Source organism: Tenrec ecaudatus, chromosome 8 (assembly GCF_050624435.1).
Source record: "Tenrec ecaudatus isolate mTenEca1 chromosome 8, mTenEca1.hap1, whole genome shotgun sequence".
Taxonomy (NCBI): Eukaryota; Metazoa; Chordata; class Mammalia; order Afrosoricida; family Tenrecidae; genus Tenrec; species Tenrec ecaudatus.
Genome location: NC_134537.1, coordinates 36186111 through 36205977, shown reverse-complemented (window position 1 = coordinate 36205977; position 19867 = coordinate 36186111). Strand labels below are relative to the sequence as shown.

At 44.4% G+C, this 19867-nt stretch overlaps 1 protein-coding gene across 1 annotated transcript in view; it reads left to right on the top strand.

Moving 5' to 3' along the window:
• The window catches only part of ATP13A5 (ATPase 13A5), a 114979-nt gene that overhangs the window by 31687 nt on the left and 63425 nt on the right, over positions 1 to 19867 (top strand). The window contains exons 8-11 of the mRNA XM_075555886.1: positions 3355 to 3427; positions 4539 to 4667; positions 13424 to 13594; positions 15718 to 15875. Coding sequence (XP_075412001.1) covers positions 3355 to 3427; positions 4539 to 4667; positions 13424 to 13594; positions 15718 to 15875 — 531 coding nt within the window. The remainder of the gene's footprint in view (positions 1 to 3354; positions 3428 to 4538; positions 4668 to 13423; positions 13595 to 15717; positions 15876 to 19867) is intronic.

Here is a 19867-nt window from a genome sequence, read left to right as displayed (position 1 = left end):
GTCCCCCTCAACAGGGACTGGAGCAAAGAGAGGGACCCAATAAAAACCAGAGTGCGAGCTTCACAAGCACGGCAAGCGCCTTCGCCGCGCTGTTCGGTTGTCATGGAAACCTGGGCTTGTGGCGCTTCTGAGTACCTAAGCTCCAAGAGAACGCTTACATTATCATCCATACTCCAGGGCTGTTGGGGATAGGACCATTTCATTCCCTCTCATCAGTAATTTTGATGGCCTACTACGAGACAGACATTGGAGGGATAAGTGGGTGAATCCATGCCCCCTGTCTTCTGAGAAGCACCTGGTAAGCAAGGGAGGCGTGACCTGCAGCTAGAGGAGGTGCTGTCATCAGGACAGTCACCCAGAAACACTGGAAGCAGAAGCGCCCTCTCTCCCCAGAGATGTTAGGACTGTAGGGAGCGCGGCTGACATTTGAGCAGGGCTTTCAGTGAAGGATGAGAAAGGGGGGCTGCTAGGAAGCTGGGATGAGCAGTGTAGGGACGAGCCTGAGCAAAAGGATGGAAGCATGAGCATGTACACACAGTGTTACCTCTGTTCAGCTTCCAGGCATACAGGGGGTTGAAACTGACAGTCAAGTATTATTGACTCCTAGTTCACCATTTGCAAGTGACTCACCCTCTTGAGTGAGGCAGAAGTTCGCACTGTGTACAGTGACAAGAGGTTGCTAAGCAAGGAAAGGACATAGTCTTGTAAAGGAAGTGTTTACCTCCTCAGGGGGACAAGAAGAGAGCTGTCCAAGGATGGGAAGAGAACTTAGTCCTCAACAGGAAAGGCTTGAGAGTCAGGTGAACCTGGGTTTGATTGTTCATCTTGCCACCTACTTCGTGCGCCATGGACGCAAGTTACCTTAACACTTGAAGCCTCTGATTTTCTCCCTCTATATGGTTATCAAGCAAAGGTCAACCTCTAATTCGCAGGCCCCTTCCTCCCAATTTCAAGATGGGTGGGAATTACAATGCGGTAGCAGAACCGCCCTTGCCTCTCTTGCCTGGATACCTCCGACTTGTGGCGTCTTAGGATGTCATTCCATGCTACCAGGTGAATGCTCCCACCACGCTCCTCTCTGTTATGCCTCAGGTGACTAGCTGCCATTGAGTGGATTCCATCTCACGGCACCCCTGCGTGTTCAGAGTACAGCTATCCCACAGGGTTTGCAGTGTTGACCTGTGGGAAGCAGATCTCCACGCCTGTCGTCCAGGCACTTCTGTATGGATTCAGTCACCCGTTGTGCTTACAGTCGAGGATGTAACCCTTTGGGCCACCCAGGGACTGGTATAGAGTAGATGCTATTTTGTACAATGAGAAGCATAGTCATTTGGATACCTTGCAGTATTGTTTCTATGAAACCTTGAAAGGATTTTGTAAACCTTTCAGAACCAAACTAAGCCAGTAACATACCGTTGACAAGACCGAAGGTGTCTTGGACATGAGCCACCTCAATGCCATCTGTTTATCTAGGAAACGACAGACTTGTAATGCGACACTTAAAATTCTAGCAAGACTGACCTACAGCTCAGCTCAGGAATCCTGACTGCGTCTAGGGCTCTTTTCCTCCGACCGTGACCGATTTCCTCACTGTTCGTCATTCAAATGGATGCTTCACCGCAAACTCAGCAAGTCAAGTGAAGGCAATGAATATGTACCTACCAGAAATATCGCTTCTTCCACTCAATTGAGCCAAATTATTGAAGTTTAACTTTTCATGCAAAACTAGAGTAAATAATACATTTTTCCTATATAAATATTAACACTGAATTCATCATGTTCTCTCAAGGGGAAAGTTGCATAATTGCATGCAAAACTTGTCTTCGCCTGGTGACATCTGTAGCATTAGAATCATCAGCAGAGCAGATAAAAGTAATTTACTCCAACTTCTAAGAAATAAATGTTTTATATTTGAATGCGGCTGACCTGTGTGTGAGTGTTGTCGACAGTATTGAAGCCCCCCCCCCCGCCCCCACCTACGTCTTAGAGGCCTGCAGGTTATGGCATCCCTCCAGCGAAGGAGTGGAAGCTTACAAGGCTGCTCCGCAGAGTCCCTCCTCACCGGGCATCGCTCCACTGATGGCTCCCCCCCACCCCCCACAGTCCACAGTTCGTGTGAGCAATCGCCTCCTCTCACCTTTGCTTCTGTCTCCCCTGACGTAGTTTACGAGGTGCTTTCTCCACTTCCTTGGACTTCTTGCATTTGCTCTGTTTTTCACTGCCCTCTCTCACGACGTTCAACCTCCCGTGAATCACTCTGGTAAAGGTGTTCACCAAACTGCTTCTCCGGTTGCCAGCCACAGACCCCAACGCGATGCTTCCTCTCACTCATTACTCACACTCGTTCAAGTTCATGACGTTTGGAATACTAGCCGGACAGCTGTGTGAGAATCAACTGACTTAAAGCAAAAGAAACTAAAGGCAAAACACGGATTCGATTGCTGTCAGTTCCTGCTCTTGTTGCCGGGCTGTGCGTCAGAGCAGAACTGTGTGGCAGAGGGTTTTCAATGTGGGCACCCTTTGGACCTGGACCCCCAGGCCTACTTGCCCAGCACGGCTAGGGACTTCCAAATTGTGAATCTTTTAGGTAGTAATGAATGTAAATGGTTTGTACTGCGCATCCCATTTGAAGCATAAAATAAGCCTACAAAATATCCCTTTCTTCAGACGAGGAAAAGAGAGTTAAAGAAGCGAAATGAGTTTCTTATCCAGGGGTGCTAAGCAGGGTGACTCCCCTCTGCATTCTTATTATCCCATATGAAAAGCCATCAACTCACCCAGGAAGGGGTGGCTCTCCTGCCTACTTTCAGAATACAACCTGCATATGAGGGCGCTTTGAAAGATGGAACAGAGAAAGTGGAATGTTTCTACCAACTTTTCGAAGCCCCCTCATAGTCACAGGCTCCTCCAGTAGGAAGGAAAATCAGTACGGACAGCTCAAGCCCTGCTTGGTGGTTTGTGGGGAGGGAACGAGGCATGCAGAAAGGAAGCAAGCTGTTCTTCCTGCATCCATCTTCAAGAAGTGAAGCCTCGGGTCATTTGCGCAGGCCCCGGGGGTGTCCACTGTGCTTTACATTCCTGGGAGTGACACAACATTCAGTTAAGGAGCATATTTGCACAGTTGCAAGTAGGGGTTTGGTGGGGTGGGTTGAGGAAGCAAAGTGGGAGCTTTAAAACCAGAAGTTGAGTCTTTTTATTTATTTTTTTTATTTTATTTATTTATTGTTTTTAAGTTGAGTCTTTTGGTCGCCAGCTCATTTGTCAATGACAGGAGGCTCAGCATTTACTCTTCTGAGATACCGTGCTTTTACCTATAAGGGTTCTAATATGTAACCACCACCTTTGAATTGATAGCAATCAGTTAAACTGCACAACCTTGTGGAGGATCACAACAAAGTCCAGGTGACAATCAGTGTGAAAGATAAAGGTAAGTGGCCTCTTCTGCCTCTCCCCACACCCTAATATTTGAAGCTGGAATCCGTTCCACTTACCCTTGATTCTTAGCCTAGAAATAGCCGTTCCTGATTGAACTCAGGATGGAGAGAGTCTAAGGTGAGGCAAGCCAGACACTTCATGGGCAAAATCTAGGGAGGCAAGTCTGTATAAATGCTAGCCTTGCAATGATTGGGGCAGGGAATGTATGGATGTGCTTTATACAATTGATGTATGTATATGTATGGATTGTGGTAAGAGTTGTATGAGTCCCTAATAAAATGTAAAAGAAGAAAAGAGAAAAAAATGATTAGGGCAAAGACTGTACAGATGTGCTTTATACAATTGATGTATGTATATGTATGAACTGTGAAAAGAATTGTATGAGCCCCAATAAATTGTTTAAAAAAAATGCTAGCCTTGCACGTTTAGGACACTGAGAGTGGTCATGAGGGCCATGTCGCATATTTGTCCTCAAGGCAGCTCGCTTGCTTCACCCTCATCCCATTCCTGACTGCATCATTCCTACCCAATGTTGCTTCAAATTCCCTCTATTCTTCATATTTCACATGCCTGATTATTATTGACTAGACTATGGTCCTTCTTTTATTTATCCAAATGAGTCCATGCTCTCTCTACATCATATATTTCCAGACCTTCCAGATTTGTAGTCTGCTGGCTGCACACATAGCATTTGCTCTAAGTTGGCTTGAGGTGGGGTGGCGATGAGTCTGCAAGGAGTGAGGTCCAATTAAATTATCTGGCTGGTCTCCCTGGTCACAATCCAAAGAGACCGGGTGCACTGCAGGGGATCAAGAACCCATTCAAAGAAGGTAAGTCACAGCCAATAGGCACCTCAGCCACTGTGGACACAGCACTGTCCTCAGATCAAGGCAGGAATTTGTGGCTGAGCTAATCCTTTGCTATATTGGAGGAACCAGTTCTTGAATGCTGGTTTTCTTGGAATGTGCACTTGAGTGGAAAGGCACTTAAGCAGATGAGAGGTAGGGTAAGCCTGCCCATCATGTGGACAAGTCTTCTCGGTCGCCTTCATTTTCAGTATAAACAAAAAGATCAGCTAACTTGGAGACCTTGCTGTTGCCTAGGTCTACAGGAGCTGGAATCCCGTTTCTTGGTTCCTGGGGACACACTGATTCTCCCAGGGAAATTGTCATTGCCGTGCGACGCTATTCTGATGGATGGAATCTGTGTGGTGAATGAGGGCATGCTCACAGGTAAGCCAACCCATTAGACAAGTGCTATTGAGATGGAGCCAACCCTTTAGACAAATGCTAGCAAATCAGGTAAGGGCCTAGTCATCTACCTTCTATCAGTCCCCACACTCCAAACATGGAAAAATACATGAGGGACACACCCAGCCTTCCCATTCAAACAATATATTCCAACAGGGCAAGTTTAGCACTGTTGAAAGAATTCAGCCAACCTAAAAATGAAACTAGAAGAAACACCTAATACAACAGGAGGTTAATTGTTGGAGAGGTGGGAGGATCAAGTGCTTTGGGTTCAGAAAAAGGTGAGGCTGTTAGGTCTCTCTGGAGCTAGGGTTACACCTTGGTCCTTGGCCCCACATGAGAAAGCATTCACGCCGAAGCCTGGTTCATGATCCAAGTGAGTTTTATGAGAGTTAGAAGAAGTTTCAGGTTTACACGGCACCCATAGAACTCCTCTCGACCATGCAGCTTGGTGGAAGCTGCTCAGCGTCACACAGAAAAGTCTGTCTCGACTCTGACCTCCTGCCTTTTCAAGGATTCCATGGGGTGGCGTGGTGGATGACCCCTGATTGAGCCCGTTGGCTGAATTGAATTCACCTGGCCTAGGTGGGCCAATCCCGGTGGCCTAGGTGGGTCAGTTCAGGTTTAGTGCCCACCCATGCCTACTTGCGGGAAACCTGAACCTCTGAGCATGTGCAGTGTGACACTCCTTGTTCCCATGCTTGGCTCTCTGGGCATGCGTTAATGGACATTTTTAGCCTTACGCTAGCCTGCCTAACAAAACCACTATATTGCTTGAGACCCAATTTCTTTAGAAACATGTGAATGATTTATGCACATACCCAAACAAGATCAGTCTAAAAGATCACCCACCCTCTGCATCAGAAGGGCTAACGATTTTACCCAGCCCTGCTCTCTAACAATGGGAACCTGAGTTTCCGTGGAGATGGAGTCGACTTGAACCTTCAGACACAGGTAAGCCTGCTGGTTGATTGTGGGCTCCATCGAGTTTAGGTTTCTAGTTGGTGTCCCGGAGCAGGACCCACGCTTCCACCTGTGTGGGGCCGCCCTCGTGCACATCTGTGTTCTGTAACAGCTGCTTTGCATCTGTGCAGTTCGTAAGGTCCCACTCCCACAATATTCTCCAGGGAAACACCTACTCACACAGCGCGTGGTCATGAACCGCAATTTGTCTCGCCGGTGTGCACGTGTGTGTGTGCATGTGTGTGTGTTTATGAAGGGGAAGCTCCCGCCAAACTTGTCAACATCCCTTGTGTGAAAAGAGAGCTTCTTAACTACCCTTAAATGGTTCAACACCAGCGGATTTCACATTGAAAATGAGCCTTCTTAATTGGAAATTGAGGCAAGAAAACAGAGTAAACATAAATGTTTGGTATAATTATAAAATACCCTTCTGATGTGCTGAAATCTAACTGCCTTATCATGATAACGATGAGGATTTGCATACTGATCGTATCTTTCAGCCAGTATGTTGCCATAGTACCCAACCTGCAAACCATAAGCCCAAGGAAAGCCGTCCTTCTTCCTCACGCACAGAAACTGTATCTCAGCTCCCACACCCTGACAATGAAGGACTTGTGTCCCTAGCACCCGGAGCAAGGCAGGCCGGAATCTAGGGGAGGAAAGATAGGTCTGCTCCCTGGATCTTCCCTTCCTTCCGAGCCGGGGAGGGTGTGCAGTACGGACCTGACTCTCAGGAGCACCCAGAGCCAGCCACAGGTGTCCAACAGGTACACTGTGCTTCCTCATAACCACTGGCCTTGTGTGACCTTGAATGATAAGTAGTTTTCCCCAGGCTCTCTTTCTGGAATATTTACTCACCATTGGGAATGGATAAAGGCCAATTTTAGAGAGAGACCTAAAACAGAAAGAAGGATGTGTCTTTCTCATGAATTTCTTCTAAAAAACTCTTAGTAACAGCATGCTCTAAATATATTACCGCCCAGTCGACATCGTTACTGCCCCTCAGGTACATCCTGGCGGGAAGAATTCTGATAGAACAATCAGAAGGTGCGGAGTCTATTCCTGAAACTGCACATGTCTGCCCAGGGCCTTTGTCCACAAAGGTGACCCAGTGTGTGTTTTCTCTGCCTGCAAAATACTCCTCTGTACAGATAGCAATATATATTTTACAAATGACTCTTTATCGTGAAATTACATGAATACATAATGCATGAGTGAGAGGAGAAATAGATAAGTAGGTATAAACAAACAAGCAAATAAATAAGGCTAAGGATTTAGAGGAAGAAAGGCCGGGCTTTCTACTCCCATAAAGAGTTGCAGTCTCTGAAACCCCAAAGGGCAGGTCTACCCTATAGTATAGGGAGGGAGATGAGTCCGAACTCAATCATGGTAGGGACTTTATAATTTTTAGAAGAGTTTAGAAATGAGGCCTGAGGTGCAACGGGGCCAGAGCTGCTCAGATAGTGAGTGTGGGGAAACTGATTCCGAGCTCAGACTTGCTCCTCAGCCTAAATGACAGGGGTGAGGAAGACGATTCTCCGGTAGGTGAACCTGGGCCTTCCTGTCCACACCTTGTCACATTTTTTCTCCCTCTTCAAGTTCCCATCCTAGCACCGGTCTGCGATCGGGTCAGTATCCTTTTACTGCTACAAACTCCCTTGTACAAGAAGCTTAAATTTCCCCCTGTCACTGGGATGAATACATATTAACAAAATATCTGCCATGTTGCACTCTCCGGTGTGGACTTCGGTGGCATGGGCTTATCAGGCTGTGCCACTCTTGCCAGTGTGTCTGGCCAGATGTTCCCATTGTCCTGTACAGGGGCTCGGTGCCCCCTCTTCCTTCGCCTCCACCCAGCCCTGGCAGGCCCTGCTTCACCCAGGTCTGTGTGCACACCCTGTTCTTGAGGGTCGAGGGGAGCGCAAGCCTACAGCAGGCGTCTTTTCATGACTCACCTCTTTTCCTCCCAGAAATTAATTTCATTTCCTAACTAGAATTTCATTGTGCCTCTACATTTTTGCCCGTTTTAAAATTTTTCAGTGTAACATGATAGGTTTGAGTCAGTTTTCTTCACCAATTTACATTCCACGTGACTCCAGTCAAGCCAGCTTAGGGTGGGCGGAGCCCTGGGGAGGGGCACCCAGTTTAGATCAGCTCTGGTTTCTCCTCCGCCTGTGTCATTCTTGGCTTGGGACACTGTCTGAGGCTTGTTGCTCTGCAAAGGGAGGCCGGCCCACATGCCTTTTACTCCCAGTTGTCACAGCATGTACCTTCTCTGGTGTCGGCTCCTCTTTTCAGATGGACACGCGGTCAGTCACAATGGAGCAGGAGGTTGTGCACCCCAAAGTCGGTGGGAATAATAATAAAGTCGGTGGGAATAGTGCCTCAGTGGGAAGAGAGAGCTGGTGGATGGGCACAGATTGTTGCCTGGTTCGCAGTGACCCTGGGGGACAGAGTTGAGCTGTTCTCATGGGTTTTCCCAGACTGTAGCTCTTTAAGGAAGGAGAAGGACAGCTGCTGGTTTCAAACTGCTTCCTTGCTGTTAACTCACCCTCCGACCCCACTGGCTCCCATTATTGTTAGTGGTGACCAACTACATTCCAACTCACAGGCACGTGATGTGTAACAGAAAGAAATACCATCCTGTCCTGAGCCAGCTGCACGATTGTTAGGTCTAGCCCATGGTGGCAACTTCTCCGTCAATCCATCAGGGACTTTCCTTCTCAATGACCTCCTTTATCAAACAAGGAGTTCCTCTCCAGGGTCCCTGCTGATAAGACATCCAGAGTACAGCTCTTCCTCCTACGGAGTGGTCACTGGGTGTCAAGACCTAACCTGGCAGTCAGCAGTCCGGCACTTTCTTGTAGCTTCCCTCCCACCCATAGAGTTGATTCTGACCCCTACCAACCCCTTAGAGCAGGGTGGAAGTGCTGTGTGGGCTTCTGAAACTACACCTCTGGATGTGTGGAGAAAGCATCATCTATGTGGCTTTGAACTGCTGAACTTGCTGCACCTTAAAGTATAAAAAATACAACCCTGACGTAAATTAGTTTAGAAAAATCGGTAGCCAAACAGCTTGGGTAATTGTTTTCTTTCATTTATCCATGCATTTATCAATATATATTGTATGTGTAATAGATTATATGTGTGTCTGTGTGTGTATAGATATATATATATATTCCCTTACACACCACTAGAGGAAATGAGTATATAAATAGTTATATAAATATTCAAGTCCCTATCTTCAGTTGCCTAGAAAAATGAAAAAATCTTAAATTATATAACTGTAATCACCATAATACCATTTCCAAATTAGAAATATAGCACATTATCTTGCTAATTGTACACTTAGCAAAAGACTGATGAAGTTTTAAATTATTTCTAATGCTCTTCAAATCTAGGAGCCAGGAGACGTTATTAACATTTTAATTTGGCCTCCACAAGTGATACTTCTTGAACTCTAAGTTAATTCGTTGCACTTTAAATAGTCTGTCGTTTTGTCAGTCACCAGGGGACAGTAGAAAAAGGTATGGGCCACCCATCTTTTGGATAGTTGCCAAGAGAATTAATATTGCATCAGCTATATCTACAAACAGTTGATAAGATATTATGTGTTCACTTCAAAGAACTAAACAAACCACAGTGAATCCATTGTTAGTACTGCCACTAGGGGTTAGAGGACAATTGCTTCCACGGGTGACTCTGCTCGGGAAGGCAGACTTGAGAGGAAGAAACAACAGAACTTTGAGAATCATTCTGGCAGTAGGCAGAGCGTCTGAAGAGAAGAGGTCTAAGATGATGCTGAGATTTTAAATCCATAACCCAATAATATGGTGATAGCATAAGAGAAATAGGAAAGTCAGGGAGGGGAAGGGAGTTCAGGATGAAAAAAAATACCAATATTGTAGTCCCAAATAGGAGACTCCATGCAAAGATCCCAGGAGGAAGAGGGATGAAGATAGACAGTATTTGTTGCTCAGTGCTATTGAGTTGAGTTGATTCCGATTCATAGTGTGTCCTATGCACAACATACACAAAGCCGCCCAGAGCCCGGCCACGGCGCATGAGTGGTCTCATGCTGGAGCCCGTTGCTGCAGCCACTGTGTCACTCCATCGCGTTGTGGGCCTTCCTGGTCGTCACTGCTCCTCTGCTTCACCAAGCACCATGTCCTTCTCCAGGGACAGGTCTCTCCTGACAAGTATGTAAAATGAAGTCTCACTATTCTTTCCTGCAAGGAGCACCCTGACTGTACTTTTTCCAAGGACGATCTGTCTGTCCTGTTGGCAGTACATGGCTTTTCAATAGCTCTTTAGAGTTCATAGGAGTAAATGTTTGGATCCTTCACAAAGAAGAAAGAGAGGACCCGTCTTGATAACATAGTATATTCATAGTATATAACATAGTATATTCATAGTATATAACATAGTATATTCATAGTATATAACATAGTATATTCATAGTATATAACATAGTATATTCATAGTATATAACATAGTATATTCATAGTATATAACATAGTATATTCATAGTATATAACATAGTATATTCATAGTATATAACATAGTATATTCATAGTATATAACATAGTATATTCATAGTATATAACATAGTATATTCATAGTATATAACATAGTATATTCATAGTATATAACATAGTATATTCATAGTATATAACATAGTATATTCATAGTATATAACATAGTATATTCATAGTATATAACATAGTATATTCATAGTATATAACATAGTATATTCATAGTATATAACATAGTATATTCATAGTATATAACATAGTATATTCATAGTATATAACATAGTATATTCATAGTATATAACATAGTATATTCATAGTATATAACATAGTATATTCATAGTATATAACATAGTATATTCATAGTATATAACATAGTATATTCATAGTATATAACATAGTATATTCATAGTATATAACATAGTATATTCATAGTATATAACATAGTATATTCATAGTATATAACATAGTATATTCATAGTATATAACATAGTATATTCATAGTATATAACATAGTATATTCATAGTATATAACATAGTATATTCATAGTATATAACATAGTATATTCATAGTATATAACATAGTATATTCTTAGAGCTCGTGGAGCGATTCTTTTTCATTCATCTTTCATTTCTGCAACTCTCGTGCTCAATACCCCATATTTCCTCAACTATTTATCGTGCCCCTAGCACATCATGCTTTTCCTTTCACTTCCTCTAAGAATACGCTTCTCTCTCCCTTACTCTGGCTGATACTATGTTCCTTCGAGTTCTCATTTATGCGTTACCCAGGAAGCCTCTCAGTGCCACTGCTTCAGGTTAGAGGATCCCATCACCTGCAGCGCTACCGCAGTACTTAACTTATTGTATGTCTAACTATTTTCTATGACACTCTGAGTTTTATGAGGTCTGGCTTTCTGTTTCTTTGGTTCATTATGGTATTGTAAGACCTTTGTGGTGTTAGGGCACAGAAGGATCACTTGAAAATGCATATTGAATGAATGAATACATGGATAAGTGGGTTAGGAGCATCAATGATCCGCATATCCAGCAGAGTACAGCTTGTGAAAGCAGCGATCTGTGTAAAGCAGAAACCTGTCAGAAAAAGAAAACAAAACTGTTTTCCACTAGCGTGAGTGCCAGAAAAATGGGAAGGCTGAAACGTGTTTAGGTGGAAAGCTGACGGTTGTGCTGTTGGGTGTCCTCCAGTCAATTTGGACCCAGCATGACACCACGCACAACAGAAGGAAACACTGCGTGGCGCTGTGCAGCGTCGTACTTGATGCTGTGCCTGAGCCCGTTGTTGCAGCTGCTGTAACAAGCCATTTATTTGAGGGGCTTTCTCTTTTTGCTAACCCTATTCTTCAGCAAGCATGATGTCCTTCTGCAGGGACTAGTCTCTCCTGACATGTCCAAAGTATGTAAGAGGAAGCACATCAAATGAAAACTTGGCAAGAACTAGAAAAAATAAGGCAGCCGTGTCAAGTTCTAGCTTTAACAAAATTCATTTAATAATGATTATTTACATGATTTACAATGTTCCTGGGAAATTACGGGAAGTGGCCTGTCAAACACAAGTTATCTAGTTGAAATTGGGCCGTGGGATCCAGGTTCTATCTTGGACCCACCTAGGGTTGCATGACTGTGAGTCACACTCCAGTTATCACAAAATCAGGTAACGGAAGGCCTAGGACAAATCCTACAACTTATTTTAACCTAAACTGTGTATATATCCCAATGATGGTCCTTTCTCTACTTCTGCAAGCCCACCTGTTAGAGGGAGGGATTGACCTGCCGTCAACCATGATCCTGGGATAATTTCCTTTGTTTCTTTATCTTCTATCAGGGACCCGAGTAGGCAGGCTCCCTCAGCTGGGTATATAATAATGGTTTTCTTTATCCGGATGATTGTTTTTATTTTGTTTTTGTCCTGCTTAATGCTTAATAAAAGGGTCTCTATAGAATATGTTCAAATCTGAGACATTTTAATCCCTAGTATAGCTCTCAGCTAAAGCAGAAAACATTAGCTTTTATGTTTGTTTCAGCAAACTGGTTTTATTAAATAAGAGTTTAAATACATCCTATAATACTAAAGCTGGAAGGGGAAGGGGGGAGCCAGTTGTTCCTTCACAACTTCACAAGGCATGGGGCAGCTGTTGCTACTAGGATGCAAGTGCTGCAGCTGGCTACTGTGTTCCCTTGTCAAGGGTTTAACTCTGATAGAAGATTGGCCTCCCATGCTGGGGATCTTGGGGGACCCCTTACCTGGGGTATGTCTGGCCAAAAAAAAACAAGACCTTGGTGGCAAAGCCAGATGCCCTATCACCTTACTGGAGGGAAGGGGGTGATCTCCTAATGTCTGCCCCCATGTCAGATTGAGAGACACCAAGGGAGCTTACTCTTGCCGCCAAAGCATCCATCCCTAGTGGTACAGCTGCCTTATCCAGTCCTCTCCACTGCAAGCTGTCCAGGGGGGTGGATGCCATTTTCTTAGGGCAAGGGAGCTTCTGACCAGACATAACCATCAGAAAACTTGAATCTCTGAGCTTGGCTGAAACATTGTTTTGTTTCAGACTGGGCACTTCAACACTAGACAGCATGGCTCTTTTCAGTGTATTACATGAAGGAGTTACACTAGTTCAAGTTAAAAGTGGATCCTAAATGGTTACATAATACGAGTTGTGAGGTTTTAAACTTGTGACAAGAGACCAAGGGCATTTTTCCACTCATTGCAAGGAAACCCTTATTTAAACTCCCGTGTTCCACAAGCACTTAAAACCCAGGACCCGTCAGGTGGCTGTCCTTAGCCAGACCAATCTCTGCAAGGAACTGGTCGCTGGTCACGCTGTAGCTGAGTCACTTCATCAAGAGACAGGTCTGCATAAGCCAAACAATCTCATTGAATTGGTAGCTAGCCTCCAACCTCCTGCTCTACTGTAAAGCTCAAGATCACTATAAAGAAACAAGTTAATATTGTCCCAAGAAATCATGCCATCTAGCAATTTTAAGCACTTGTCTCAGGAATATAGCCGCTCATAGAAAAGCAATTAAAATACCTACAATTAAGCTTACTATTGCTTGAACCATCAACAAGCACTTCTAAGCTCTCTCATTGACCTCTGTGGGCTAGACATGAGGACTGGGTGAGTTGTGCTTTGTATAAGCTCTTCAAACTGGCGAGCACCAGTGTTAAGTAATTACCTGTAATTCATACCTGTGGCACCAACAACCAATCTTCTTCAGGAGAAAGTATACCCGTTACAAAGACGCCGTTGCCCCAGTCGGAGCACACCATGCCCTGGAAATCGCACAGCCTGGAGGATTACCGGAGACACGTCCTTTTCTGCGGAACAGAAGTGATCCAGGTCAAGCCCTCTGGGCAGGGTCCTGTCCGAGCAGTTGTTTTGAAAACAGGTTCGTAAGATACCTCTAGGTATTGTAAATGTATTCCAAGACTAGAGAAAGGAGGGCGTTGCATTCGGAAAACTTTGATTAGGAGCACGGATTTTGTCCCACTGGTAGGTAGTAGTCACCTTCTTTCCCAATGAGTGGCCAGCATTACCACCAGAATCCAAACCAAAATCCATACTCACTGCCATCAAGTCATTTCTGACTCATAGAATCGATTGTTAAAACGTTTGTAGGTGTAAGGGTATAATGCGTAGAATTGCTCAAAAGCAAACTCATGGTGTTGCTTTTCCTTGCATTTTTCCTTTCCCTCTATGCCCCTGCTCAGGGATTTCCAAGAACAAAAGTTCAGCCACTCCCACTGTGAAGCCTAGTCCCTTTCAACAGCCCCTTCCTGGTGGATGGTCTCCACCTGGGTGCCCTTCCAACACTTCCAAGGCAACCCGTATGAAAGGGAATGTGTCCGGCTGCATTGCCTCCTCCTGCTAACGGCCTGGCTTTTCAAAAAGCCATGGAACATCAGCTCCAATGCCTCAGTGTCTATCGCTCAAATGGGGTGATGGTTTGACAAATCATCTTAGACCTTTTCCTTCACTTCAACCCCATTGTTGATATTGTGTTGTCCAGTAGTTATCATCTCATGGCTAAACTGCTACAATAGAAATGGTCTTTGTTCCATTTCAACTTTTGCAAACCTTTCTCTAACATATCCCCCAACCTGTTACCCAACTCATATTTCTACAACATGATGTGTAGCAGTCCACACAGTCAATTAAAACCCTTCGTGATTATCTATAGCTATAGAACCACCCCCAACCTTATAGACACGATTACACAATCAAGAGCTTCTACGATTACATCCTGCTATCTGCTTGTCTTTGCCACTCCATGCTTTCAAAGATCTCAAATAGATCTTGACAGTTCCATGCTTTAGTTTCATTTCTCATCCGATCCTTCTATCTAAAGTTTTACTTTATGTTTAAAGAAGCTGGTGGGCATTACTAGAAGCATCCCTCAGGCCATCTCCTGAAAAGAACTTGGAGGTTGAAACTGGGGAGGCCACCTGACAGGTTGAAAATGGTAGGGCAGCAGGGAAACGAAGACTGTCCTCTTTCCACTGACGGCAAAGTCATGTGTGAGGAGACCAGGTTCTGGCTCAGAATGAAAATGTTTTGACTTCCTCTACTGATATATATCTAGAATCTATAGGAATCTGTCATCATAAATCATTCAAATATTGAGTACCTACTGAGGACTAGGCACTGTCAGCTAAAGAAAACCATTCTGATAAACTTCTAGACCTTACTAAAGATGATGGTCTGGTATGGGAGACATGTAGCCATAAGGCTCATTAAAACATGGAGCAAGGATAGATGTCAGATGACCTAGTTCATCGGTAGCCCAGAGTGAAGGGATGACATTATGGGAGTAAAATTCTGGGGAGATTTACTTGAAAAGCTATCATTTTGAACCAAACCTGATAGAATACAGGAGGATTTCTTATCAGGGAGCAGGAAGGACATGATGATCTATACCTACAACACACAGAACTACAAATGCATAGGTGGGTTTGTTTGGTTTTTTAACTAGAAAGCAATGGAGAAAAGTCTACTGCGGTAGAAGTAGATCTGGGTGAAGGAGACCTTGAACATCACATCTGGAAAATGGAAATTTATTCTAAAATATGATGGCTCTAGAAAGCTTTTTTATCACAAGGATAACACAACTGAAGATCTTTGCCTGTATGTTTTTAAGAAATTACTTGCTCTTTTGTTTTCTTTCCCTTTAATTTTTAAAATTATTTTCAACAACTATCTGTGCTTTAAACACTTCATCTCTCTGGTCACCTCTTTCTTCCGCTCCTACGTCCTCTTTTGCACACCACCACCGTTGAATAGGGAAGATCACTGTGTGAACAAGAGACATGGCACAGAGATGCCATCCGTTACTCCTTCCTTGTCACATAAGAATAATAAATGCAAATCCAGTCTTAGGTCACCGCCTTGCTGCTTTCAACCCACACCCAAATAACCCTCGTAACCAATCCTTAAATTAAATCAAAGCATTTTTTGTTTTCGGAGAAACTGTAATACAGAACCTTACAACATCTGTGACTATTTCTCACACAGGTTACAATACAGCCAAAGGTGACTTGGTGAGATCCATCCTGTACCCCCGACCTCTGAACTTCAAATTATACAGTGATGCCTTCAAGTTCATTGTGTTCCTGGCCTGTCTTGGTGTGGCTGGCTTTTTCTATGCCCTTGGAGTCTACATGCACTATGAAGTAAGTACTCTTCAATAGCACAGCTCTTTTGGAGAACCTGACCCCACTCCTCCGACTTGGCTAAGGATGCCTCTTAGTCCTGTCATTCCGTCTGATATATCTGTGTCAGATGGTGGTAATGTTCCATATTTGCACTGTCCAATATGGTAGATATGAGCCATGGGGAGCTATTGGGCATTTGGAATGCGGCTACTGGGACCAAGGAAACACGTTTGAAGTAGTTTTCATTTTAATGCACTTAAATGTAAATATCCACATGCAGTGAGTGGCGATCGTATTGACCAGTATAGCGATGAAAAGTTGCAAAGTTCACTGGCCCCTTTGGCTGTCTGGATGGGGATGGGCTTCATGGGTTGTATAGCATTGTGATGCCCAAGCCCAAACAGTCTCTGAGGAAATGCATTTTTCTTGAGCCTGAAGAACAGGAGAGGTTTTCATCCGTTGTATCAGAAACATAAGAGGGCATGCAGATTGATGTTGGCACAATGCACAGAAAGAAAAGGGTTGGCATCTTCTGCACCAGGAAGTAATCAAGAGAAAAACCTCACAAGATACTACTTAGTAGATCAGATTAAAGAGGCTCTTGAATAGCAGGTCTAGAAGTGTGAACCTTCTCCTGCAGGATTTGCAAGTACGATTGTCCCCAGGGATTCCCAACACTCCATGCAACTAATGTGTTTGCCTATGTGTTCTAGCCGGGTTCTGAAAGTCAAATTGCTTATTTTTCTAGTAAACAATGTGGTGCGAGTGAAATTACAGCTCCACTTAGTTTTCCATTCATCACTTCATATACCTTTTTGGTTTCATTCATGCCATGTTGTGATTCCTTCAATGGAACAGCACTTTCCCCACTTCCTCCTGGGCTCCCCATTTCCATTCCTCTTTCTTTCTTGCCTCACCATCCTTTCTGAGCTTTGTTTCTGGGCAAATACTGCCCTTGGGCTTCCATATGGCTGATTGTTCTGGGGATTACATCCCTCGTGGGTGTTCTGGTTCCCTTTCTGGTTGCCAGGATGTGATTCTGTTTTGAACCATGCAGCCATGGGCACTAGGGTCTTAGCATTGTAGGCTGGTGGAAAAAGAGTGAAAATGATGACTAAAAAGGTCCAAATGCAGATGTTCAAGTGAATGGCTGATCTAATTATAATGCCCAAATGAATGGCATCAGGACATTCCATGCCAGGGTGAGACTGGGAGGTGGGCAAAGATACAGGCACAAGCATTTCTAGGCAATGCCCATTGTCCAACTTGTATCCGCAGCATTCATTTCTATCAGCAGTGTGCCTCTGCTGAGTATTTCTGGGACAGGGGGTGGGAGGTGGGGGACATGAAGAGTAGAGCATTTGGCACCAGTAGAATGGAACTTGAACAGAGTTTAGCAGAATTTCAATGCCAGGTTCATGTAGGGAGCCAAAACACTCAGCAGGACTGCCAGCCAGAGCCCTCTCCTATGGACCCAGAAGCCTTGGCAGGACTCAATATCCAGTACACACTATCATAATATAATTGAATCAATTCCAGACTCCATGTTCTTATAAGTCAGAACCTTGAACTTATTGCCTGCCTCTATCTACACTGGCTCAGGTTCGCAAAGACTCACTCACTGCCCTCCCATTGATTCCAGCTCATAGCCCTATGAAACAGGGTAGAATCACCTCTTTGGGTTTCTGAGACTTTAAATCCATATGGAAGTAAACAGTCTCATCTTTCTTCCAGGAAGTGGCTGATGGTTCCAACCCAAGACCTGGTAGTTATGAACTCCCTTCGTAGCCCCCTATGGGGTTAACTCTTTGGGATCAAAATTCCTCTGTGAGCGAGGATGAGAAAACCAGAGACTGATGGAATTTGGGATAAGCTAGGTTTGGACAAGCAATGTACCTAGTAGTCATTGGTACTAAACTCGAATCTATGTTCCCAATATTAAAAAAAAAAAAAAAGCTCTCTGGTTAAAATGACAGTTCATTTATAGAAAAAACATCGGAAAAAAAAAAAAAGAAAAAACATCGGCAAGTCTACAGAGTTAGAACCGTTAATATAGAGAGCATGTGGAAAATAAATCAAGGAGTCCTGTGGCCTTGGGGGGTGGCGCTTGCCCTTGTTAGTTGTGTGTTCCACAAGGACTGGTGTGTTGTCCAAGGGCTTGAGCTCTGGAGCCAAAGGGAGTTGGGTTCCAATTCACACCATGTGCTCACTTCGTGGGAACCTTAATCTAAGAACAATTCATTCTTATAACACTACCCTGCTCAGTGTCTGCCTCTAAGCAATGATCACTGAGCATCTGGGTGCTATGGCCAAATGTGGTGAAGGACGCAGTTGGTGCCCAGCTCCCAGAAAGCATAGCGTCTGTGGTTTTTAAAGGGGTGTCTGAAAAACAGACAGCCATCAAAGTGAGGAATTAGTTAAGTCCACCTGGAAGAAGCACAGCAGCCTTTGTGATCCAATCACTGGAGACAGGAAAAACCAAACCCAGGGGAGGGAAAGGTATGAGAGCCGAAATTCTGAACACCCATTTATCAGAAGGCTGTGGACAACAGTGAAGGGTCCCTGGGTGGACTAAGGTCCATTTTCAGGGTCCCCTGTGTGGACTACGCCTCAGGTCAATCCCCTCAGGCTATTGCTCAGGGGTGCTATCAGACCTCCTCATCAGATAGACGGCCTTCCTCAGTTGCAGGTACATCCATCTGTGACACCTTTGCCATGTCCTTTGAGCTCCTTCTCGCTCTAATGTACGTTCCAGTTTTTAATATCTTCTACTTTGTTTGGATGGAGGTTTCTTTCTGTTTCATTCTGCCATTGAGACTGGGCTCTTTGCTTGTTGTTCATATGTTTTCGACAACCGTGAGCACAAGGGAAATCGATCGTGCAGCTGGTTGGCGTGATGGTTGCACAACTCTGAATGCGACGGAGCTCTTGAAAACGTGTGATCCATGAACTGTATGTCAGCGAACTGTTAAAAATAAGCAAACTAGTTAATTAAAAATGTTTCACCATGTATCTAGCATATATGGTCTTGGGAAAGTTATTTAAATTTCCAAGCCTAACTTTCTTAGTCTGTTGCTTGGGGAACATGACAATTGTCACATCAGAGGGTTGTTATGAGGAGCCAGCAACATTGTTTGTAGTCCGGCCTGGTGCCCGCTCTGGAGAAAGACTGCAGTACGTGTAAGCTGTTGTCCTCATGCAGAGAGCTGCTACGCACAAGCTCTGCGGTTCAAAACCACCAGAAAGGTCAACCTTTCTGCTCCCAGAAAGAGTTACAGCCTCCGAAACTTACAGGGACTGTTCTACCCTGTCCTATAGTGGCACTATGAGTTGGCATGAACTTGATGGCAGTGAGTTTGAGTTCGGTTTTATATAAAATGTAAAATAGCTTAACTTTTTAGTGCTGTGCTAACAGTGAGGCCTTTGCTGGTTTCGTGGTGCATCTTGCCTGCCAGCTAGCAGACCTGGGTTTGATTTCTGAGCAGTGCCCCTCCTGCGTTCTCCCTCACTGCCATCGAGCCTCTTCTGAAGCAGCCATCAACAGGACAGGGTAGGGCTGCCCTGTGAGTAGCCCTGTGAGTTTCTGAGACAGTCACTCTGCATGCGAGTAGAAAGCAGCTGGTGGGTTCGGACTGCTGACCTTGTCGTTAGCAGGCCTTCTCCCACCCATGAAGCCACCTGGGCTTGTGAGTGGTGGATGTATGTTGCTAGGATGCTGAACAGGTTTCACTGGTACTTCTAGGTAAGATAGACTGGTTGGGGTGGGCCGGGCAGGGGGGAGGCCTGGTAATCCTCTTCTGAAAATCAGCTAATGAAATTCTTATCCTTACTCAGTTTCCTTACTCCTCAGAGCTAAATATTGGTCTGCGTGTCTAAAAGAGGAGGAAAAGTAAAAATGAAGTGAACTTGGAGGAGTCTTCCATGACATATAAGTTTATTTCAAATATATGGGAAGAAAAGGAAGAAAGAAAATCTTACAGTTCACTGTGGTGGAAGAGTCAGTAGACCAA